The sequence below is a fragment of the Ananas comosus genome, linkage group 17 (assembly GCF_001540865.1).
Source record: "Ananas comosus cultivar F153 linkage group 17, ASM154086v1, whole genome shotgun sequence".
Classification (NCBI taxonomy): Eukaryota; Viridiplantae; Streptophyta; class Magnoliopsida; order Poales; family Bromeliaceae; genus Ananas; species Ananas comosus.
In genome coordinates this window covers 10,113,118-10,138,989 of record NC_033637.1, presented here as the reverse complement: position 1 = coordinate 10,138,989, position 25,872 = coordinate 10,113,118, and the positions used below count along the sequence as shown (strand labels likewise).

The following is a 25,872-nucleotide window of genomic DNA, read 5'->3' as shown; positions in this document are numbered from 1 at the left end:
ATTGGGGTACTCCAAAGTGGGGGACCCAAAGCATTTCTTTCTTAAAAAAAGACTAAAATATAAAAAATCTTCCGATATTTAATAGCCTTTCTATTTTATATTCTATATTTTAAAAACCTCTACTTTCTGGCCTGCCCTAAAATTTAAAATTATAGCACTTAACTCATCACTAATTTCGTCACTATTCTATCTATAAATTGCATGATACAAGTATTTTTAATATTCTCATTAAATTCCCAGAAATGACAAAAAAAGGAAAGTTAATTAGTAAATAGTCAGGGATCTCTTCCATAAAGTTACTTTATATGAGAGAAAATACAAGATTCTTATGTATTCCCAACATCTTTAAAAATATAATGGGTACTGAGCTTCTTTACTATACCATATAATTTATGTATGAAATAGTGACGAAATTATAACAGTATAGAGTTAAGTATTGCTATAACCCTAAATTTTAAGGAGAAAAATACAGATATTTAAAGGACATAGGAGTATATTAGAAAATGAGATATTTATAGGGAGGTTATCTACATTTTACCCCCAAAAAATTTGATCAATATGTCTTAATTTGATAACATAGTATTTTTCTACTATTGTTTCACATGGTATTAGAGAAAGAGGCTTCAACATCAAATCCGACTAGGCTCGTAGTTTCTTCTTTCTCTTCTTTTTTCTCGTTTAATTTGGGATCACATCATATTAAAAAAAGAAAAAAGAAAAAAAGAAGCCCATAGGTGAGGGGATGTGTAGAATATAAAAAAGCACTAAAAACATCCTTATCCAATAACTGAAGCTTTTAGGATAATCAATAGTTTTCACATTTTCTGTCGATAATAGCAAGTTTGAGTTTTTTTGAAAATGGTATTAGTTGAACTCTTCTTTTCATATTATATTGTGACACTTCATGATGACTTACATTTTTTTCGATGTTTGTTTTCGCAGTATAGCGCTTGTTGCGGATAATCCACAATTCCTTAACAGGCTTGGTGAAACTTTTCTCTCCCGCGTTTCTCTAAGATTCATTGTTCTACTTTGGGGTGACAAATCGTGCATAAAAAGTAATGCTTTAAAGGACATACCACTCTACGACTACAGAGAAATCACAAAACTGGGACAGGAAAGTCACGACGCATTGTTTAAATCATACAAAGAAGGTAATTGTTTTAATCACATCTCCATGCTCTAAATTTGAATGCACCGTGCATCAGAAGGTTCTACAAAATTTAGTAAGAAAACTGTTAGGGCTTCTCGAATAGCTGTACTTATATTAAACTTCCACAAAAGCTCAAACGATCAGTGCCTAAATGTTTAGCCATTTAGATATAAATTAGCTATTTCAAGAGTTTTAAATTTGTAGTTACGTAGTTTGCATTTTATACATCTTCAATCCCCACCAGAAGAATAACAGAAAGATCAATAGTGAAGTTGTTGAAGTGAATAGTTCAGAGAATACTATCAACAACGAAAACACGAAAATAAGAAGTTACAGTATGGGAATATAGTAGGGATTAACCATACATGGCACTTTACTACTGCGAGCACAGTTGGGTATCGAAAGAACTAACTCGGGGTTGTTCAACTATTATTTTCGACAATAGAGTGTAATTGACCTACTTGATTTAGCCTACTGAACCCAACTTAGTCCTATGATAAATGTTGTCTGATTCACATCTGAACACTCGCGCGACAACAATGAATGTACTGTTATGCGTCGTATAGAAAGGCTTCAAATTCATCAAGAGTGACTATTGACAACTGAATTTAAACTAGTTGGTGTGCTATAATTAGAACCTTAGCATCTTAATCCAGATTATTGTCGTGAAAACAATCAAGAACTGACGATTAATTATCCGTCTAAGAGAAAGCCTCTAGTTCAAAAATCTGTAGTCATTTTATGCGGTTTGCGAGAAACGAAAATCTCACAAACCATTCATCTAGATCTTCTCTGCAGTATATAATTTTTCCCATGTTAAGGCCTTCTATTTTCTATCTTATACGACATACTACATTGTTTAAGCGGCTCGCTTATAGATGAACTGAATGATTAATCTCACAGGGCAACTTCATACATTTGGAACAATCAATCCCGACGATGTTGCGACATTGATGTACACAAGCGGAACAAGCGGCACGCCAAAAGGTGTAATGTTGACGCATCGAAATCTCCGGCATCAGGTTTGATTATGAGCAATTACATATATTCTCTTCTTAAGTCTCTGTAACTAAAATATTTCATAACCAACATGTCTAGTACAAACTTCTAAAAACCTATGATGTTATGTCCCGATGATTGTAAGTTTCATTTTACAACTGTAATGCATATATGCAGTTCATATTAAGCTGTTCATGTGATCTTTGTTGTAGATAGAGACCCTGTTGGAATGTGTTCTTGCAGAAATTGGAGACAAGTTCCTAAGCATGCTTCCATCTTGGCATGCGTACGAACGAGCTAACGAGTATTATATATTCACGCGTGGTGTCAAGCAAATTTACACAAACGTAAAATATTTTAAGGTATCGCCTTTCTACTTTTTTTTGTCCTTTTTAAGTACCGGCAGTGTGTTGATCACTTCTTGTATATTTGACTTTCAAATTATGTGTTCTGATAGGATGATTTGCGGCGGTATCAACCACATTTCGTTTATTCTATTCCTACAATCTATGAAATGCTATATAGGTTAGTGTGTCCTCAGTGATGATTATTTGACTTCTAATAACGTAACTTTTGATGACCATCGGCAACACATATAGCCATTAGAGTTGCAGAATAGATCTTTTTAGCACTATCTATTAGTTCTATTTACTGCTATTAGGTTTCTTTACAAAATCATTTGGCATCAACTTAGTTAAATTCTGCATAGTACATATTAGTGTTTTAATTGCTATCGCTAGACTAAAATAATTCTAAGAACGTAATCTAGTTACTTCATACTCGCTAAGTTAGATACTTTTCGCTGCTCATAAAAATAGGGATCTATAATTGTGTGATAACTCAAATCTTTCTAGTCATCATTAAGTTTTGTATCAACCTTAATTCTAGTTAAAATTGTCGGACCATTAGTGCTAACCATTTATCCCAAAAGCTCAAACTGTTACGCAACCAATTCAATTAAAGCGTACAAACACAGTGCCTACGGGTCTCGATTGTGACTCGGCCCAACCAACCTCACGCTACTTCGAACATGACACGGCCCAACCTAACCTTCCGCCATTTCGAATGTAACTCAGCCCAACCTGGCCTCCCGCCACAAGGCAGGATACTGTCCTCTTTAAACCAACACAAATGTGCTACAAATTGCAATATCTAAGTTAGACAATAACTGAGTTTTTACCCAGTTTTAGGTTATGTGCCAGTTGGCACAAAGAGTCACTACAAATAGAAAACTTAATGCTTTAGGAAAAATAAAATAGCTACTAATTTTATATGGTGTTCATACAACTGTTTTTAGGCCTTTGCTGCACCCCAAACAACTGATGGAATTGAACAAATATATGTAACAAGCAACCTTTGTAGTAGTAGACTAAATGAATGTTTCAAACCCATGTATGGTCGAACTTATCGATATTTTTATACTTAGCAAAAAGTGTGTTTGTTGCTACAAAAAGAAAATTGCACAAAACTTTAGCATACAAAAACTTGACATGAAACAACATTGTAGCATTTGTACTTATATTACAAGATCAATTCCTGGTTCCGGAATACTTGTGCTAGGAAGAACAGTGCTAAGCAGATTTTGTTTGCGTTTCTCATATACAATTATTTGGAGGTCCCTCAACTCATTTTCTTTGCTGACACATGTCAATTGTTGTTCAATTTGATATTAAGTTTTATTGAGATATTTGATCAGCAATCGTTCTAATTTTGAGTTATTAGTTTGGCGAAATTGGGGATTCTACCAATGTTAATGGCTCCGTTAACTTACAAGTTCTATCAGTTGAAAAAGGGAGCAGAAATGTTAGTACAACTCAAATAAAAAAGAACAAAAGTTAAGTCTATGGTAACTGCAAAAAGAAAAGAGAAAAGAGAAGTTTAGGGGACTATAGTCGAGGGGGTTTCTATACAATTTTTACCTATTTTTGATTGACTTATTTCAAATTTCTCTGTGTTGCAAGTTTTTGTGATCTATCATAGAAGGCAGTTATTGACTCCGTCACTGTCATGCACTGAGACCGCCCAAGTGCATGCAATAGACCTGTTGAACAGACAAAATTTTTTTCTCCTCGTAAAAAGCTGTAGCATACTATAACCTGCATATTACATATGAGAATATATACCATAAAACATCATAGTGAGAATAGTTATTACTTTAAATATTTTACAATTTGTTCCAGACTTTCTCATACAACTAGGGATGTCAATGGGTATGGATACCCGAAATTTTATCTGAACCCGAACCCAAATGAAACGGATATATCCGATAATAAATGGATATGGATTTGGATATGGATATCAAAAATAGAAACCTGACGGATGTGGATTCGGATATGGATTTTGACTGTACCCGACCCGAACCCAAACCCGACCCGAACCAGAATTTGTTTTGTATTATATATAATATATATATATATAAAATTTAATGTTATATTTGAATTTGTATTTTAAAATTTTAGATTTAATATAATGTATTTTGAAATATTGAAAAAAGAAATAATTGTTTCGGGTTCAAATTTTTGGGTTCGGGTTCGGGTTTCGGATTTTTGGTCGGGTTCGGGTTTGGATATGGATTTTTAAAATCCGTCGGGTTCGGGTTCGGGTTCGAGTCTCGGGTTTGCAGTCAGGTTCGGGTTCGGGTTTTTGAAAATCCGCCCCGAATCCGACCCGTTGACATCTCTACATATAACCTTTGACCATATAAGTTTACATTTTGGCATCTTCCAAAATATAACTAAATGTAAGTTTTCTTCTTACAAAAGAGTTTCCTGCGTTAGACCGACTTAATTACGTAGTGGCCTAACTAGCTCGCGACACCTTTCACGTCATCTCGCACCTCACAGGTAGTGGAAGGCTCTGAAAAACAACAATAACAAGGCGGTGAGAACTTGAAATAAGTTTCTATTGGGTGCAACTACCAAAAGTGACGATCTATATGGACCGCCATCCAAAGGAGGTAGTAGTAGGAGATAAGTAAGATAAATAAAGCTAGCTATGACTGAGCATGATAGAAGAAATACTCTAGGGAAAGAACTATCAATATACCCAATAACCTTGACCGACTCTGGGATCCGGTCCTTAATAACCAACGCCTCGTGGAAAGCCGAGAATAATCGAACTAATCCCTATTTGGCAAGCACAAAGGGCCCGAGAATAATTGAATGATCCTAAGTTAAGGCATAAAGGAGCTAATAATAATCAAGCTACTCTCAGAACACTTCTGGAAGGCCCTGGTTTGCAGAGTCGGGATCTCTACAAGTGATGCCAAAAGCGTATAACGGTCTTGCAAACTTAAGCCACAACTCACATTTATGTTTCAACCAACATTATGGTTACCTCAAATGGTTCACTCATATGTCCTTATGTTTACCTACATGCAAGTTCTTATCGTTTACTCAATGTCACTATATTCTCATCATAGTTTTCTCCTATGTCAAATGTCCTCAATATGTCAATTAGGTTCATGTGTCCAAGTAACTACCACCCTAACGGATTCGTACAATGTGGAGCATATGCTCTAAGCTTTATATGAATTTAAATGCAAGGTTTTCATAAATAATAGGAGGACCAACTATATTGTGCATGCAAGAACATTTAACCGTTTAGAGCACCTCCTGGCTGCTACAAAAGCTTCAACATGAACATGAGAGGAAATGATCTATTCTTGCAAGAAGAAAACCATGAAAACCAAGCTAGAAAAGCAAGAATGAGAAATCTTTAGATAGAGAATCAAATCCATTTCGAATGGTATTCTCCACCTAGACTTAGAAGACCTCTTCGCAAACCTCTTTTGACCACTCAAGGCTTAAAATCAAACCTAAATGAAAAATTTCCACCAATACAATTTAAACTAAAACCAACTGCTGCATACATATCCCAGAAACCATCTCGCAGGGCTAAAAACTCACCATAGCTAGCAAAACCTCATTGTAAAGTGAAATTTTTGTGTTAAGGCTTCTAATCAATCCTAAAGAAGAAGTTCTAACCATTTTAGAACTCGTGGAAAGCCCAATCTAAGAAAAGCCCAAATTCAACTCAAAAACCTCATAACTTGTGACACCTCTAGAATTTAAATTAGTCCTATGTATATATAAGATATAATAAGGCTAGACTTCTTAACCTAGTAATAGTATTTTAGGCAGTTGCTAGGTCTAAAAAGTTAAGAGAGTTGAGCATGTTTAGAGGTAGTATAGTTTTAGGATGGGTGACTTTCCTGGAAAGCGATGTGTCACAATTGGTATTAGAGCCGATCACTAGTTGAAAGTGTGAGATGAGTTTTTGCTAAGCTAGGGTCATACAGTGGGCAAGAGTGCGGCTCACCATATGGTCGACTAAGGCTAGTGAGACGAGTCTTACATCGCCTGAAGCTCATGAGTGTGTTTGAGCCTAACGAGAGACAAGAATGTAACACTCTTGAGATTTAGAAAAGCCCTATATATAAAGTATAGTAGGACTAAACCTTTTAATCATACTATAATATTTTGAATGGTGGTTAGGCCCAAAAGGTTAAGAGGGTTAGTGAGTCTAGGGTTAAAGTAGCTCTATAATGGGTGACCCTCCGGGAAGCAAGACCAACATAACTCACCTCGACTTCTGCCAACTTAGAAATGAGACTTGAGAGGCTTGCTTGCTTCCTCCTAGAGCTCCTTCCCATGAGTTCTTGTCTTTCTCAAAGTTTGCTAAGAGATGGAGCTTGTGGATGGCAACAATAGAATTTTTAGGGCTTAGTTTCTCTTAGAAAGAGGGGGTTTAGGCTATGAGAGGATATTTATAAAAGTGCTATAATTACACAAAAGCCTTGTAACAACTCAAATTTGCAATTTAATCAACTTCAGCCCCCATAAGATGTTTCGAGGCCTGCTCGATATTTCGGGCATCCGAAAGTCCTAAGCAAAAGAGCTCCAGAACTCTCGAACTAGGCATTTGGAAGTAGTCAGAGCACCTGCTAAGCCATCTAATTGTTTTAGGCCGCTCGTGGGACAAATTGGGCCCGAATATTTAACAATTCAAGGTGACCAACTCTCTGTGAGAGCGTCCGCTAACAAACGGGCACCAAAGGGTCCAAAAGTTTCGAGTGCCCTAAATATTTTTCTGGTGTTCTGGAGTTATGAAAAAGCTAATTTTTACTTCTCTCAAAGCTCTGATTTAATTCGAATTGACTCCCAATCAATCCTAACTTAGCCCCAACTTCTGCAAATCCATTCTAATCATGTCTAACACGACTTTTGACCCCACTTGTCTATTCGGCCAAAGTTTGGTGTATTTCACTGAAATTTAGTATATTATAGTCACAAAGGTTTAACTATGCACAATCTGCAACTTTCATCTTCAGTAAAATAATTGATGTTTTGTCTTTACTTTCTTGTAGTTCAATCTGCAAGCAAATCTATGCAGGCTCTACCGGAAGGAAGTTTCTCGCACTTAACGTTAATCAAGATCAGTTTAGTGTACATGGAGGCAAAAAGGGTTTATGAGGTTTGAACAAATTTAAATAGCATGCCTTCCCCATAGAATTTGGTTATGAATTTCTCATATTTCAATAGAAAAAAGTAGTCAAATTATATTATGACTCTTTTTTGAAATGTTGATCTGGTAATTAAAGGGAAAATTCTTGACGAAAAATCCTATCTCGCCTTCATCTTTTGTTGCTATGATGGACTGGTTGTGGGCAAGAATTTTAGCTACATTTTTGTGGCCTTTGCATAACCTGGGAGAGAAGTTGGTCTACAAGAAAATTCACTCTTCAATTGGGTTAACAAAGGTGAAATTAAGCAAGTACTATCACTTACTAGTTTTTGCTTTGATAGATGTATCTAGAGTCTAGCTACGGTCCTTTTATGAGAACAAGATAGTGCATACTATAGGCTTTATAGCCCTTGGATCGAAAACTATTTCGCCCACGCCACTAAACCCTAGCCATCCAAGGGCTAAAAAGTTTATAGTATGAATTGTTCATGTTCTTATATGAGGATAGTGGTCAGACTAATATATATGTAGAGAGAGAGAGAGAGAGAGAGAGAGAGAGAGAGAGAGAGATTTGTGCTGGAATATTATAAACAGTATGATACTATTCACTTTGTGACCATTGGATGCCTAGGGTTGAGTGATGGTTGTGGAATATTAATGATCTATGGGTGGAAAAGTAGATAGTATATATTATTAATAGTATCCAAACTAAACTCTCTCTCTCTATATATATATATATATATATTAGGCTGGAATACTGTTAATAGTAAAACGTTTTTTTTGCTATCAAGTTTTTAACCCTTGAATGAAAAATTGTAGGCTCAGGATGATATTAGTCGGTTAGAGTTGAGTGGTCCCCCTAGGGTTGAGTGGTCCCCACTGGGTTATAGTATTTAATCCAATGGTTAAAAATAATGAAAAGAGTTGATCCAAAGGCTAAAAAACTGGTAGCAACAATGGAATTTTGCTACTAATAGTAGCCCAGTCCAACTCCATATATATATATATATATATATATATATATATATAAGAGAGAGAGAGAGAGAGAGAGAGAGAGAGTTTTACTATTAATAGTACATGCCACTTTTCCACCCTTTGATTATCACTCTTCCACTAACCCCTCGCTAAACCCTAGACATCCAAGGTTGAAAAGTGGATAGTATTCACTCTTCACATACTATTAATAATATTCCAACACAACTCTATTATATATATAGGATAATATCTAATATGTATACCGATATATCTAAATAAAATGCCAAAGCTTTTAATTTTTTGCAAAATTGCAGGGTGGTATAAGTGGTGGTGGAAGTCTACCAATGCACATTGACAGGTTTTTTGAGGTGATTATAATCCAAAAGACCGCACTTTATTCTAGGCTAAAATGCAAAAGACCTCCCTTGATTCATAAGTGTATTCCTTCGACAACCAAAAAGTAGAGAAGAAAACCCCCTCCATTTTTCCTCCATTGTAGAAGTTAATAGAAATTTTAAAAGTTCAAAATTGTTCTTCTTCTTCTTAATTCCCAAATCATTTCAAGTAGTAGTGTTGATATTTCACCTTCCCTTTTACATTGTAACCATATTAGAGTGATTTCGCGTAAATCAAATGGGTCTTTGGAGTAGTGGGGTATTGAGAGGTTTCTGCATAATTATAACCACACTTTAACATAAATTATACTATGATTTCTCTTTCCTTCAGGTTATTGGTGTGAATTTACAAAATAGTTACGGTCTAACAGAAACTTCCCCTGTGATAGCTATACGTCGGCCAGCATACAATGTACGTAAGAAGAGAAAACTTTATCTTACACTACAAGAAAATCTTAATATAAGGACGTTTTTCAGACAACACTTGGGGAAAGCGTCCCCAAGCGTCCTTACAATATAGCAAATACCGACGCTTCAAAAGCGTCATCATATGAACCCTCTATTGTATCAAATCAATTTATTTAATGATAAACTTTACTATTATTTTTAGTTTTTTTATGCTTTAAAGCGTTAGAATTTCAAAAATCCTGAAGCTCTAAAGTGTTAAAATATATTATACCGATGCTTGGTATAAGCGTCGGTATATACGTGGTGGCTCTTCATTTGCTAATGTTTTCAAATGGGATGCTAGATTATAATGGGACGCTTTTAAGTTTCATTAAATATATAAAAAAAAGGTCCTTAAATATTAATTTTCTTGCAATGTTACTTGCAGCTAAATTGTAATAATACTTATCCATCGTACTAAACAAATGTTATGTCTCGCAAAGATTCTTGGCACAGTTGGGCCCCCTATGAAGCACACAGAAATCAAGGTTGTGGACATCGAAAACGGTGATCTACTCTCGAACGGTTCGAAAGGCGTTATCAAAATTAAAGGGCCACTGGTGATGAAAGGTTACTATAAGGTACTAGTGCATAAATATCTTACTCAGTACGTCTCCATGATTTGATTACTTGAGAAGTTCATATATTTGGTAAATGAAGAGTGTGACCACATGTCTAAAATTGGATGTTACATTCGGCCTTCAAGTCTTTTTTTTGGATAAGATAAATCATCTTATCATGGCTATTAAGACTTTTTAAAGAGCAAAAATTAAACTCCTTCCTTACTATTACACTAGAAAACACTCATACGATTGTGATTGATGATACAATAACATATAATTAAAATGCTTTATCACTTTTACATCAATAATTTGTCAATATTTAAGCACCTAAATTGGCAATAATTTCAAAAGTCCAAGCCAGAAATTACAACAAGTTAGAGTGGAAGGACTAAAGTTTTACTGGCGTCATAGTTTGAGGACCAAACGTGCAATTTACCCCTTTTTTTTTTTTTACAACAGAATGCATTAGCCACAAAAGTAGTTATGGATGAAGACGGCAGGTTCAACACTAGTGATATTGGTTGGATTGTACCTAAACATGCCAGAGGACGCAGTTGTGAATGCGGGGGAATGCTTGTTATTGAAGGACGAGCAAAGGATACGATACTTCTTAGCACAGGTTACTCAATTTTCCCCCATTCGCTTTTTTCCTGCATTATACTATAAACAGGCAATTGTTTATATCCTTCTGAAAAATTCTAGACTTTCTAATTTATCCATCTTAGAAGGCTAATATAAAAAGTATTCTTTTAACGTTTCAAGTTTATTCAAATATATACCCCTAAATTTAAATTCTGTTAGTAAAACTACCAGGAACAACCGTTATCTTTGTGAAATTACTATTTTGCCCTTTCAAATGTATCTTTCTACCGTCACCAACTTTTCTTATTTGTCCTTAAATTAGGAGGTTTAACCCAAGATGACTTAAAGGGTATTAACAGCAGGATTATTTTTGAATAACGGAGAAAAATACGAGGGATATATTTAAAACAAAAGAAAAGTTGAGATATTTAAGATATTTCAAAAGTTCTGAAGGGCATATAGGTAATTATTTCTTGTATAATATCTAATATATCCTTCAAAACTTCAAAAATATCTAATATATCTCTGATTGACCAAAATGCCTTTATTTATTTTCAAAAATTTCTTCAAACATCCCCAAATCCCTGGAGCTTATTAATGAGATTTGGGGTTTAGAAGGATATTTTGATAATTTCAGAATAAATTTGAAAATTTTAAATAATAGTCAATTTAATTTAATTAACCAATCTGCGCTTTAAGCTTTGTTTGGGTAACAGTATAGCTTGATCTTCTGTGGAAATGTTGTTTTAGAAAAGCTGTTCAAAGAAGTATGCAACTTTTTCATGAAAATTTTCTCTCCATCTCCTAAGGGACCTTTTTTCATTTGAATCCTTTAAAAGTTTATAATTTGCCAAATGACCCTGTGAAAATCTTTTTGGCCAAATAACCCTATTTTGTTCAACTCGGCACCAAAATGGAAAAACAATTGAAAGACAGTGAATAGTTAACCGTCTTTAATACACTTTAGAAGACAATGAATCATTTACCCTTTTTTTCCTTAGTAAAGAAAATAGTGAATGATTTATCATTTCTTTCTATATTTCGTATATAATCTTAAACATAAAAATTTCAACAAATAACAGACAATCCTAACAACCTACTCATACAATCCTAACAATACAACAAAAATTTTAACAATCCACATACAATCTTACAAGCTCACAAAGCTCACAAAAATCCTCACAACATGTCACGCCCTGCCCCGAAACCACTACCAATTTGGCACGATTCGGGCGCGCCGGGCGGACCGCCGAACGGACAGCACCTACCCTGTCCGCCCAAGGCTCAACAATAGGAATGTGTACAAGAATTTACCCAAGAAATTTAAATTCTAAACATACACATTCAACGGGGCACAAGCAGTGCCATCAACTAGGAGCAAGTAATCCACAAGTAGAAACAAGTGAAATAAAGAGAGTACTTTACTAACTATTACAATAGTTTGCATTTACATCCTTTCTCAAAATGAATACATTTGGTCATCCAAAATACATAGCTCTCCAACCTCACCTACATGAAACTCTCAAATACATAGGTGTGCTAGTGCAAAAAGGAAAGCTACTATACTACCACGGTCTCACTGATCGGGTGTGATGCCCCTGCCGCGGTCCTTGCTCGGTAAACCTGTACCTACCACTGGAAATAGAGTGGGATGAGAACTATCTTCCATAGTTCCCAGTGGGCTCGGTCGCCGACTCCGCCGGTCTCCCCACTAGGTCCAAGTGGGCACAAGTAACAACAGGTAGATAGATAGATAGATATCTAAAAGCTGAAAAGGCATAAAGAAAAACTATGCTACTATGCCCATAATCATGTATAATGAATGCATGCATCATATAGTAAAGGTTTACTACCATGCTAACAAATTCGATCCATGTTCGAATGATAATGTTCCATGACATTGTTAACTGTTCATTTACCCAATCTGCAGCGAAGCCCTTAGGTTCGCCCTCGACTCACTTTGCCATCCCATTGGGTGGGGAGCTCCCTGTGCTCCCAGACCCGGGACCGTCTGCGGACCTCCAAGTGGTCCGAACCTCCAAGTGGTCCAAATCGCTCGACACTCCGGAGTACTCGACGACAATCCTCTCCATGTGAGGATATAGATGGCTATACCACCCCAAAGCAGACCGTGAGCATGATCTATCCCCTCCATGTGGGGACACCCTACCTCTAGGGCCAACATCTCAATAGACACTCGTCTATATCCTCTCCATGTGAGGATACCCTGTGAACTAGGGTCAACATCTCTCGCGGAATCATCTGTTCCCGACATTCATGCAATGTTATTTAGCTTTTCTAAATTCTTTGTTCACAAGGCATTTTCTAAGGGATCCACCTATCCCTAGGTCCATTGACCTCTAGTGTCAAATACACTACATTAATGCCACTCGATATGTTCTTGAACATTTGATGCCACTCGTTTGTTCTTTAGCATTTAAATGCTACTTTCTATGTCACCAAACACCCATCGTGTTTCATCTCTTTTCTTTAGCACTATAGGATTCTTGTTCCGACCCAATCCTCACCTATCCAAGTCACCAAGCGTTCCATGTACACTAGGTTATCAATTAGAAAGCATAAGAAAAGGTACTACTATGCAATCCTATAATGCAACATGCAAGAGATGCAATCATATGCTATTCTAAGGCATAGAAAGGAGTTCGATGATTTCGGAATGGCACCCCCCATCTTTTATCGATGTAGAGGCTTTAGAAATGTTCCTCGGCGAACTTTACGAAAAGGCTTTAGCCTTTCTTGGTCCAAGACAATGCTAAATCGGCCGTATTTCGTCGATAGCTCTCAATCCACTAGTCGAATCATGAAATCGACTTCGCCCCAGCGTTTTGTGACCTACTAATTAGGTTTACAAGGCCTCAAATGAGATCAATCTTAGACTTTACTAAAAACCCCATTTTGGAGCCCTAGGGTTCCCATCTTGCCATTTGTAATTTGGAACCCTAACTCTAGCTTTGATCCACCAACAATGGTGCTAGGGGTTCATTTGACCCCATTTCTAAAGCTCAAAACACCAAAAACCCTAAGTTCTACAAGCTAGGGTTTGTAGCTTACCTCTTGAGCTACACCAATGGAGAGGAGAGGAAGAGAGAAAGATGCTCCAAGCCTTCTCTAGCTTGCTCTCCTCCTTCTTCTTCTTCTTCTCCTCATTCTTCTTCTTCTCTTCCTTCTTCTTCTTCTCTTCCTTCTTTTTTTTTTCTAAAGAGAGAGAGGGAGCAAGAGAGAGTATGAGAAAGAGAGAGAATGAGAGGCTGAGGGAGAGAGAGGGGGCCTACATACCCCTCTATTGTAACAAAATCCAATTTAGCCCCTCAACTTTTCACCCTGTACACAGCCCTCACTGGGCATTCTACGCCTAGAGGGACCGGTCCCTCGTCGGGGAGACTGGTCCCCGAGAGCAGTCCCTGTGGCCAGAAGGCCTCCTCGCGTTCGGGAACCGGTCCCTTCCCGGGAGACCAGTCCTCGGGAGATCGGTCTTCGCTTGAGAGACCGGTCCCCGAGAGCTCGATTTTCAGGACTTAGCCGATTTGGCCTTCTCTTGCTGGCGTCGCACACGGGGACCGGTCTCCTCAACCAGGGACTGGTTGCATCAAAGATCCCCAGCAACCACCAGCCTCGGGGACCGGTCTCTCCCTGCTAGGGACCGGTCCCCGAGAGCAATTTTAGCCCAGTGCATGTTTTGCACTATATGCTCTCGCGGACACGTTTCCAATGCACTTTTTGTGTTTTGAATAACTTTAGCTTTTCCGAAGGATACTCACTCGACAAGTAGTCGATCTTGGACGAAGTACAACTCTCGGATTTCGAGAATTCACTTCCTTACACAACATATAAAAAAATGATAATAATCTGAAAATGGTGGATGATTTACCGCTTTTTAAAGACAGCGAATTATTCACTGTCTTCCTCATGTTTGTTCATCATGGCATTGAGTTGGCAAAAGAAAAGATTAGTTGGCCAAGTAAAATTTTAGAAGGGTTATTTGACAAATTAGAAATTTTTGTGGAGTTATTTGTTTAAAAAAGTCCTATTTTAAGATGTTAACCGAAAATGATGTTTATTCTTGGAATGCAACGTTGGTTACAATGTACTAGAGGCGCATAAATCTTTTGAAAAGCTCTACTTAATTTTCTATATATTTTCTAACATTCATAGAAATCATAGGGCTACTAGACTCTTATAGATATAGACTTTTTTGTACTCATAAATTTTCGGCCGTTAGATAAAGGGATGTGCAGATATGATGATAGTGGTCTTCTGTTAGAATGATATTAGTTTCCTAGGAATGGGTGGTTGGTTGAATAGTATAATTTAACGGATCAAAAGGGTAATTCTAACAGCCGAAAACTTATAAATACAAAGGTGTCCAAACTCATAAGAGTATAGTAGCCGGACTCAGAAATCATATCATTACCATACACCATGTTTCCGCTTTAATTAACTCAGTTGCAAATTTTTCGGTCATTGCTACATATAGTATTTGATCACCAGAATTTGCTCATCGTAAGCACAACTGATCAAAAATTTGCAGGTGAAAATGTCGAACCCACAGTGCTCGAGGAGGCCGCCATGAGAAGTAGATTAATCCATCAAATTGTGGTTGTTGGTCAGGTACAAGAAACAAAATCTTAGTACTATAGATCTTTGGATTACTATTTTAGCATAAATGCTTCGTCATTTCACTTGAACATGGGGAAAATATTTGTGAAATGTTGAGGCCTTTGCTCTACTTCAATTTCAATTTCAAACCATGTATGTTTTTTTACCAGGAGTCCTAAATAATAATCCTAGTTAACAACAAGATCATACAGGAATATATACAATCTAAATATAAACTAGAATTAAATACGTCTATCCATGCGCGTCTATTCTAGAGTATGTTACAGAGTTGTAACGATTCGGCTCACTAGCGATAATAATTTGTTGGACCAAATTATCAACCCAAAATACTTACGTTTAATTATTATTATTACTAAGGTCCATACTCTCTTATATACCCAATAAGAACTGTTGTTACCATCTAATGTAGATGTGGGATTACTGGGGTGCCATAAACTCCTTCTGTTTAGACCTAGACATCTTCATAAACCCCATCACACACACAACCCAACAACCCAAGATCACTAGACGATTTGAGGCCTACCTCACACTTTCGGCTGATGAACCATCACATACAGAGCCCAACATCACCGGGCGATGTGAAGCCCACCTCACACTTTCGGCTGATGAACCATCACATACAGAGCCCAACATCACCAGGCGATGTGAGGCCCACTAATATGATCCAACCCACTAACAATAATAACTAATTAGGTCCAAGCTACCAAAATGCTTAAGCTCGGATATTATTATTATTAGTATTTAGAGTCTCTTGTATATCCAACCACATCTAATGTACGATTATTGGGGGGGTAACAAAAGTGAAACAACAAGAATTGTTATTGAGAGAGCGAATAAAAACCTATATAATCAACTCTGCAAGGTGATTATATTATATTGTGCATAAGGGAGCGTTATTTGGTTCGAACCGAACCAAACCGACCGAAATTAGTTGGTTCGATTCGGTTTTCATGTATAACTCAACTCGGTTAGGTTCCAAAATTTAGAAATCGGCAAACTGTGTTAACCAAATAACCCAAAATTTAACATGTATTAGTCTTAAATTTTAAAAATTTGTGTAGTAATTTTAAACTATAATCATATAATTAGATATATTAATTATGATTGTCATATATTAATATTTTCTAAAAATTAATCATGATTATATATTATTTTAGTAGTTTAAAAAGATTTAAATTAAATAAAATTATTTTGGTAAAATCAAATAAACTGAACCAAAACGAACGGATTATTTCGGTTCGGTTCATTCCCTTGACTCGGTTCAGTTCGATTTTTTTAAAAAAAATGCAAAAACTAAACTGAAATGACCAATGCCAACCCTTAATTGTGGAGGTTCATATATCTCCTTTATGAATAGTAATTATAACTAACTCAATATCTCCATAGAAAACTTGTGAACAACAATATTGAGAATAAATCATATATTTGATCTTAATCACAAATTCGACCATGCAAAAATACACTTTGAATTGCCATGATTTATGTGACACTTTTAGGATTTAGAATAGTCCCATATATCTATTAACCTATATGAATTCCTAATGTTTATTGTCACGTGGCAAGTTCTCTTTCATCCTCACTAGCATGTGACTCTTCTTCTTCCCTTCACCAAATTTTCAATATGCATTTTAACGATCCCACTAACCAAACTTTCAATTAGTGTATTCAATTGTATCGTTTCTATCTACAATTATTCATAATGACCACTTCCCTCCCATCCATTATATTTCAATTAATGGGTTCCACTATCTAACTTCCAATTAATATATTTAAATGGTCCCCTTACCATCTACAATCCTAACCTCTTTATCTCTAATTATTCATCATGACCTTTTTCCTTTCCTCCACATACTTTCAATTCTTTATCTTCAATATATTCATCAATTCTCTATCTCTCATCTTTTGCTATACACCATCACCTCCTTCCCTCTCTCTCTCTCTCTTTCTCTCTCTCTCTCTCTCTCTCTCTCTCTCTCTCTCTCTCTCTCTCTCTCTCTTATGAATGCGCGCCCACTTTCCCCTTCCGCCGCGGTCGGAGGGATCGTTGTCGCCGTCACTATCACCATCGCCGGAGAAGGCATCGTCGGGCCCATATCCTCCGCCAACATTGAGAGACCTTTGGTGGATGTACCAAGTGAGATACACACGAGAATGTTTAATATTTTCATATTATTAATTACTGCTACGGTTTCTATCCGCTGCAAAGCGCGGGTCCCTTCACTAGTAAGATATTATAGGGCTAAACCTCGTAACCATGCTATAATATTTTGAGAGATGGTTAGATCTAAGAGATTAAGAGGNTCTCTCTCTCTCTCTCTCTCTCTCTCTCTCTCTCTCTCTCTCTCTTTCTCTTATGAATGCGCGCCCACTTTCCCCTTCCGCCGCGGTCGGAGGGATCGTTGTCGCCGTCACTATCACCATCGCCGGAGAAGGCATCGTCGGGCCCATATCCTCCGCCAACATTGAGAGACCTTTGGTGGATGTACCAAGTGAGATACACACGAGAATGTTTAATATTTTCATATTATTAATTACTGCTACGGTTTCTATCCGCTGCAAAGCGCGGGTCCCTTCACTAGTAAGATATTATAGGGCTAAACCTCGTAACCATGCTATAATATTTTGAGAGATGGTTAGATCTAAGAGATTAAGAGGATTAAGTATGCTACAACTAGAGTAGTTCTAAGATGGTGACGCCTTGGGAAGTGGTGTGCATCAGAGCCAATTACTAGCAACAAGTGTGAGATGAGTTTCGGCTGAGCTAGGATTATACAGCGGGCAGAACGCGACTTCCCGATTGACAATCGTTGTATTGTGAGGACTGAGAATTTTGCTGTGTAGTTAAATTCCTTATTGATGATATTTTTATGTAATTCAATTACATAAGCACTCGCCAAGTTTCAGAAGAAAACAAGTTAGGATGGAGAAGTTACGCGATCTTCACTAATCACTTAAAGTGAATAGTAGCTCGGGTTTTTCCAGAGAGACCAATGAGTAGTATGGCTTCTGGTGAGTATCAGATTCCATTTATAGTGACCCAATAGCTCGATTTTAATGGTCCTATTGTCCTGGACCCATTGGCGCTGACGGAGTTTGGTTTTGACCCACGGGTTCCAAGAAAATTGGATTTTATTGCAAAGAGGGTTTTTGTTCTTTGTTGTTCTTGTGTTGTAAAACTTCTCGTGCTCCGTTCGTGTATTCTGGAGTAGAGTGGAGGATGGTTCGAGTACCTACCAATGGTAGGGAATTCAAATTTGAATTTGAATTTGAGGTTTGTTTGATTTATTTACACATATAGTTGTGGTTTTGGAGAATCGGAGAGAGGATGGCTTTTGCCGCGAATTGGCAACCAAATCGAATGAAGCAAAATCATGGGTTCGATGCCTCGATCGTGCTGAACGTGCCGGCATAGTCCGTTCGCAAATATGACAGACGGATCTCCTAATATCGTGCGAAAATCGAGGAGGGGTCGTAAGTGGCAAAATGAAAATTTTGCGAAAAGCCCTATATTTTATGTACCATTTTGCGTGAAATCAAATGTGGGGGTACGTACACGTATTTTACTCATGCTGTGAGGGACTCAGCTGAAAATACCGATCTTTGGTGAACTTAATTGCAAGTTTACCACTATGTATATATAAGCTAACTAGGGATTTCATAGAGGAAAACCCTAACCCTAGCTCCAGCTGACCCCTAGCCGCCTCTTCTTCCTTACCCGCGTGCGCAGCGCACTCCCCAGCTGCTTGCAGCCGAGCTCCGGCCGACCAACCGCCATCTGCACCATCATCTATTTCACCACCTTCCTCAGCCTCTGTCCGAGCACAACCAGGAGGGCCCCTCACCCTTGGGCTCCTCCTTTGGTCGTGCCCCAACCCCCGGTGACCTCCTTCGCCGGTCGCCGCCGTTCCCGCATGCCGCCACTACTGGCCCTGGCAATTTGTGGCCACCTAGGGCAGGCAAGTTCGGGCCGAGGGTGACTCAAACCCCTCCCTTTGTGACCCATCGCCATCGCCCCACAACTACTCGGTCACCGCCGTGGCCGCGATGATCAGCTGAACCNGTATATATATATATATAGGTGTTATGTGGTGGATCGGGAGACGATGGGTTTTGTCGCGAATCGGCGACCAAATCAGGCGAAACAACATAGTGATGTCAATGCCACGGACATGCTGAACGCGCTGGCGCAGTCCGTTCGCAAGTCTGACGGACGGATCTCCTGATATCGCGCGAGGATCGAGGAGGGGTCATAAGTTGCAAAACGGAAATTTTGCAAAAAGCCCTATATTTTATGTACTGTTTTGTGTATGTACTGTTTTGTGTGAAATCAAACGTGGAGGTACGTACACGCATTTTACTCGCGCTATGAGGGACTCGGCTAAAAATACCAATCCTTGGTGGGTTAATTGCAAGTTTACCACCTTGTATATATAAACTAACTAGGGTTTTCATGGAAGAAAACACTAACCCTAGCTCCAGCTGACCCCCAGCCGCCTCTCCTTCCTCACCCGCGTGCGTAGCGCACTCCCCAGCCGCCGCCGGCCGAACTCCGGCCGGCCAACTGCCACCTGCACCATCTTCTCCACCACCATCTCCCTCCACCTCTGCCGGAGCACAACCAGGAGGGCCCCTCCCCTTGGGCTCCTCCTTTGGTCGTGCCCCAACCCCCGGTGACCTCCTTCGCCGGTCGCCGCCGCTGCCGCCCCCAGCAGCTTGCGGCTGTATACCTAGGGCAAGTTCGGGCCGAGGGTGACTCAAACCCCTCCCTTTGTGACCCATCGCCATCGCCCCACAACTACTCGGTCACCGCCGTGGCCGCGATGATCAGCTGAACCCGAGCCGAGCTCATGCTGGCTCAGGTTGCTCCAGCGTCGCCGCCGCCGCCTCCCGCCACCGGCCAACGTGTGCGGCAACCTCCCGCCACCGGTCGCACCCACCTGTCGTCGGCGCACCCGCCGCCGAGCCGCCGCCAGTCGTGCCCTAACTTTCCCTTGGCCGATAAGCTAATTTACTGTTGTTTGTGCACTATTTCGAGGTTGTTTGCATTGTTGCAGCGATCTAAGGCCACCCCAATGCCTCTGGAAGTGAGCACGATGATTCTTGATCAGTGCTAATCATCGTGCTCATCTTCTTTGGGGTCAGCAAGCCCCGATTTGTGAAATATGCGCGGTTTAAGTTCAGTACGCATAGTTCGCTGAACTTCGGGTCGCTCCCGCGCTCTCCACAGTGAGCTATCGTGCTCCGGACCATGAGCACATTGAGACCTATCAGTACGCGTCTCAACTGACCGTGAAAGCCCTCGATTTGCGGTATCGAGCCGTAAAACCCCAAAAATTACATAAAATAATGTGATTTTATATATTAGTGGGGGCTTTGATGTAAATTGCTATCTTGTGGCTGGTGTGGGCAGTACGTGTGGGTGGTAGGTGACCTCTGGACTACTCGTCCAAGGTCCGATGCCCTTCGCAAAAATTGAATATCGATTTTGGTGCATTTTTCGGTGAAATTCGCCGGCGAAACGTGGTTTCGATTCGGATTTCATCCGACGGTGTTAGAATACCCTGGGTTTTGTCGTTGAGCCTTATTGGCTTGTCACTATAGTCATCTCGAGAGCTCAGAGATGACGGGTGAGCGACGGTGGGTTTCGGTGTCGGAATTGACACTTTCGGGAACCCGGATCCGAACGATTATCCGACGATAATTGTTTCGATGGGTGACCTTGTGTTTGCTGCCAAGACATCCAAAACGATGTGTTTTGTGGTAGCGGGTGACTCATGGCACGAGTTGATGAGTCTCGGAAACGGTGCGATTTTTGGGACTCCCGGCGAGTTACGATAATCGGTTTTGGAAAACCGATCCCCGTGATATTATTTGTGGGGTTGTGGATTTAGTGTTCTTTGTATATGGGTTAGATACTAACCTGGTGGACCCTTCGTAGGTCCGGTTGACGATCTTCCACAGTCGAGAGACAGGCGTGTTATTCACACAGGTGGGTACTTCGTTCCGGAGTCGGTCTAATGGTGCATGCTCAGTGATATTCTCTCTACCTTATCTCTATTATTGCAATTGTTTACCATTGTTGAGCCCAACACCATGTGAACCTTTATGTATTGCTCTACTTCGTGTTTTCTATACTTACTATCATGATCTAGAAGTAGAGCGCACATTGTTTGCACCTCGTCCATTGGTTGGTCCCAGATATTCCGATTGTTTGATGACCTATGAGGTCGATATACCCCGAGGGGTAGGATTGTCGACTAGTTGCGGACGGATAGTTATAGATTACACTGATCCATGATTTGACATTTATGTGACCTAGTTGGTCGGTTTCGTGACTCCTGCCGTTTGATGACCTATGAGGTCGGTGTACCCTGAGGGATAGGATTGTCGGCTAGTAGCTGACGGCTAGTTCTTAATTATACTGATGCCTGATGTGACATTCTTGTGGCCTATTGGTCGGTACTCACATACCTTTGGGAGGATGTTGAGTTGTTCCATCCTAATTGACCTAAGTGGTCGGTACTTGTGTTTCCTTACAGTTCGATGACCTATTAGTCGATGTGCCCCGAGAGGCGGTGATTGTTGGCTATTAGTCAACGGTTGGCTATTGATCATATCTGCATCGATCGCCACAGCTTAAGAGCATTTCACGTATACCAGCGGGCTGATCTCCCGCAGGAAGGTGTTCTTTTCCAAAAAAGTGGTCTTATATCTTATCCGTGAGCCCAGCGGTGTTCTCTTTTGTGCTAGGGTTACATGCTAGGAGCGAGCAAGGAGTGGCTTTTGCCTGAGGTCCTTAGACTGACACGACGGTTTAGATTGGATATATTTGGACTATTCGTCCAGTTGACGCATATGGCTATAGTAGCGGTTGTTGTATGCATACTTACAGTTCTTTTCTTTACACTTGTCTTGCTACTGTAGGCCTTGCTTTACTTTACTTCACATATACTTGGTTATCTCTTTCTTTTGCCGGTGAGTACTTCTCGCCTTCGTTGGCTTGCGGTACCCACTGGGAGGGGAGACGTGTGTACATATTCTCACCCCTTACCATTTTTCAGGTGACGTTGCTAGTTCGAGTCGGGACGAGGCGTGAGTCTCGTACTTAGCAGTCGATGGAGCTTCTGACCCGGTTCATCTGGTTTAGTTTCTAATCTTGCTTTCTCACAATAAATGACTTATACATTTTATGGTTCAGTTAGTTTTATTTCATCAATTGGATATAAATGGCTTTATGAAGTTAAATAATGTTGTTTTAATTATTATCATATGAGTTGTGAAAATGATTTTCTATCCCTCGTTGTAGCGTTTTAAAGAAAAGCTTTCTGTTTGTGAAACAGTTTTAAAAAGGATTTTCCGCTTTATTCATAAATCCACATCTATTAGTTTAAAACATTTCCTACTCGGAAACTCATTTTGAAATGCTTAACCCGGCTTAAGCATTTTGAGTTGTGGCTAGGCCTAAGAGTGTGACACCCTAATAATCCCACATCGGATGGGAATGGTGTTGTCATTGGATTTATAAGTGACTTAGACACTATTAATAATAACTGGGCTTAAGCATTTTGGGCCGGTTGTTGGGCCCAACGAGTTATTATTGCTAGTGGGCTGGGTCGTTACATTTGGTATCAGAGCCGGTTCACCAGCTGGACATGTGTGGCGAGTCTCGGCTGAGCCAAGGTCTGGATGACGGGCTAGCGAGACGAGTCTCACATCGCCTGGTGATCTTGGGCTGTGTGTGTGATTGGACTGACGAGGACGTCAGGGCCTTAACGGGGGGAGTCTGTGACACCCTAATAATCTCACATCGGATGGGAATGGGGTTGTCATTGGATTTATAAATGACTTAGACACTATTAATAATAATTGGGCTTAAGCATTTTGGGCCGGTTGTTGGGCCCAACGAGTTATTATTGCTAGTGGGCTGGGTCGTTACAAAGAGGTTAAGAGAGTTAGGCGTGCTAGGACGGGAGTAGTCCTAGGATGGGTGACCCCTGGGAAGTTGGGGCGTCACAGTTGGTATCAGAGCCAATTAGTAGCCAAAAGTGTGAGATGAGTTTCGGCTGAGCTAGGGTCGTACAAGGCTAGCGAGACGAGTCTCACATCGCGTGGTACTTGTGAGTCTGAGCCTAATGAGGACGTCAGGGCTTAAAGGAGGGGGGATTGTGAGACCCCAGGCAGTCCTATATATAAAATATAATACGATTAAACTCGTAACTGAGCTTAAGCATTTTGGGCCGGTGGTTTGGGTCCAACGAGTTATTATTGCTAGCGTGTCGGATCGTTACATGTATGTGGAGCGGGGCTCCCCATAAGTTACAAGATCGGCTAGGGCTAGCGAGATGACAAGATCAGGTAAGGCGAGCGAGATGAGTCTCACATCGCTTCGTGCTTGTAAGTATGCTTGAAAGGCTTAAAGTGGGGAGGAATGTGACACCCATAGGATTTAGAATAGTTCTATATATAAATATAATAAAGCTAAATCTCTTAATCAGGTTATAATATTTTGGGAGATAGCTAGGCCTAATAAATTAAGAGAGTCGAGTGTGCTACGACTAAAGTAATTCTAAAATGGGTGACCTTCTGGAAAGCAGGGTGTTGCTATTAGTCAGTTATACATGCCGTCAAGTTTTGCGAGTAGTGACTCCAGAAGTAGTTTTCTTCAGTTGGATACTTTAATTGATCGTTTGTTTTATGCAGGACCAACGTCGTCTTGGAGCTCTTGTTGTTCCCAACAAAGATGAAATTTTAGCAGTTGCACGAAAAATGTCCAACGGCGACGAAACAATAGAGCTTAGCAAAGAAAAAATGATGAGTTTACTATATGATGAAATCAGAACTTGGTAAGCCTCACTCCCTTAAGCATTCTTGTATGGTAATTGCTACATAATGAGATGCTAAATTTAGTTATGATCGAGTTTTCCTTTTTCCCTCCTTTTATTTCAAAGAATTCTTGTTTTTGAAATGTGCAAAGTACATAACATTAGGCAAAATTTTGTTTGAAATAACTACTGCAATATCATTTTCTCTTCATTAAAGATATATATATAGTAACCTTTCTTTATGTTTTGATTGCTTAATATGTTTTTAATTTCCCTAAACTCAAATTTAGCAGTTACTATCTTTATACTGCAAATTAAAAGCAATGTGTCTTTTTATGCATGTTCTATATCATTATATGGTAAAATTTTCAAAACTCTAATATGGAATTCGAATTTATTTTGTTTATGTTCATCAGTAAAAGTAATTCACTGCTTCTTATCTAATTCCAGGACTTCTGAGTGCACTTTTCATATCGGACCTATTTCAATAGGAGATGAACCTTTTACGGTAAATTTTAGCAAATATTAAATCTTTTTTTTACTTTGCACTATTGTATCTACTAATCATAATGTTTCTATTGAGCTTATTTATTCTATTTTTCCAAATTCAGATTGAGAACGGTTTAATGACACAGACCATGAAAATTCGAAGAGACAAAGTAGCAGCCCGTTACTGCAAGCAGATAACAAATCTTTACAAGTAAAATACTTGCTATTATCAGGCCTCAAATCATGATGGACGATCATACAAAGAATGATGCCAGATCCGCCACAGACATAAGGGCTGCAATCTCTGTCTGCACGATGTCAATATCAACTTTTAGCACACACAAAAAAAACCCAGGATGTTCAAAACTTTGAAAAAGCCAATATTTTGTTTAAAAAGTGTCGGATATTAACATGCACCCCACTTTACAATATTTGGTTTTCAGAAACATCTTTTATCTAAGATAAACATTATATTTTTTGTTTTTCAATCTTCCCGATACGACCCCCAACCACCATACCCTTTGCCACTTGCGTTAAAGATGGTTGGTCTTCAATTCTATTTTAAAGGTCTTTGCACATAAGATGTATTCTACAATTTTATTTTAAAAGCCTTTGCACGTAAGATATGTTTTATAAGATTAAAAAAAAACTTATACAATATGTAAAGTCTAAAATCTTAGGAAAAAAAAAAAAGGAATATGGCAGTGTCACCACGTCACCATATTCCTAACCAATCAAGATAACCCCCTTTTCCCCCCTCTTGTACCCAAACAAGAATGGGAGGGGTGGGAACAAGTTGTTCCCACCCCCACCTGGTAGAGAGAGAGAGAGATATATATTTATTTTAAATTATAATTTAAATTTATAAAATTTAAAATTTATAATTTCAAAACTAAAATTTATAAATTTTAAAGTTTAAATTTTTAATTTGATATTTTTAATTTTTAAATTTTAAATTTGATATTTTATATCTTTCAAATTTAAATTTGATCTTAAATTTAATATTTGATATTTAAAATTAAAATTTTTAAAATTAAAATTTAAAATTTTAATTTCAAATTTAAAATTTAAAATTTAAAATTTTAATTTTTAAAATTTAAATTCAAATATAATGAGAGGGGTAATATCATTATTTTCTATTTATAACCATGAACTATTTCTCTTATTCCCAATAACCATCCAAACACAATTTTTCTAGTTCTAGCTTATACTCACATTTTCATCCAAACAAAAAAATATCCTTGTTTTTACGAAAACTCATACTTGTACTTATTCCCGGTATGACTAGTTCTTTCTTATATCCGAACCAAACGAAGTCTTAGGATTTACATATTCATTATGAT

The 25,872-nt window shown here is 38.7% G+C and overlaps 1 protein-coding gene across 1 annotated transcript in view; it reads left to right on the top strand.

Annotated features, from left to right (window-relative positions):
• Positions 1-24,744, top strand: part of LOC109723160 (probable acyl-activating enzyme 16, chloroplastic) — a 28,960-nt gene extending 4,216 nt beyond the window's left edge. The window contains 15 exon segments of the mRNA XM_020251417.1: positions 943-1,160; positions 2,057-2,175; positions 2,365-2,514; positions 2,610-2,677; positions 7,521-7,572; positions 7,574-7,627; positions 7,755-7,913; positions 8,908-8,961; positions 9,320-9,400; positions 9,879-10,016; positions 10,458-10,617; positions 15,130-15,209; positions 23,919-24,061; positions 24,491-24,548; positions 24,652-24,744. Coding sequence (XP_020107006.1) covers positions 943-1,160; positions 2,057-2,175; positions 2,365-2,514; positions 2,610-2,677; positions 7,521-7,572; positions 7,574-7,627; positions 7,755-7,913; positions 8,908-8,961; positions 9,320-9,400; positions 9,879-10,016; positions 10,458-10,617; positions 15,130-15,209; positions 23,919-24,061; positions 24,491-24,548; positions 24,652-24,744 — 1,627 coding nt within the window.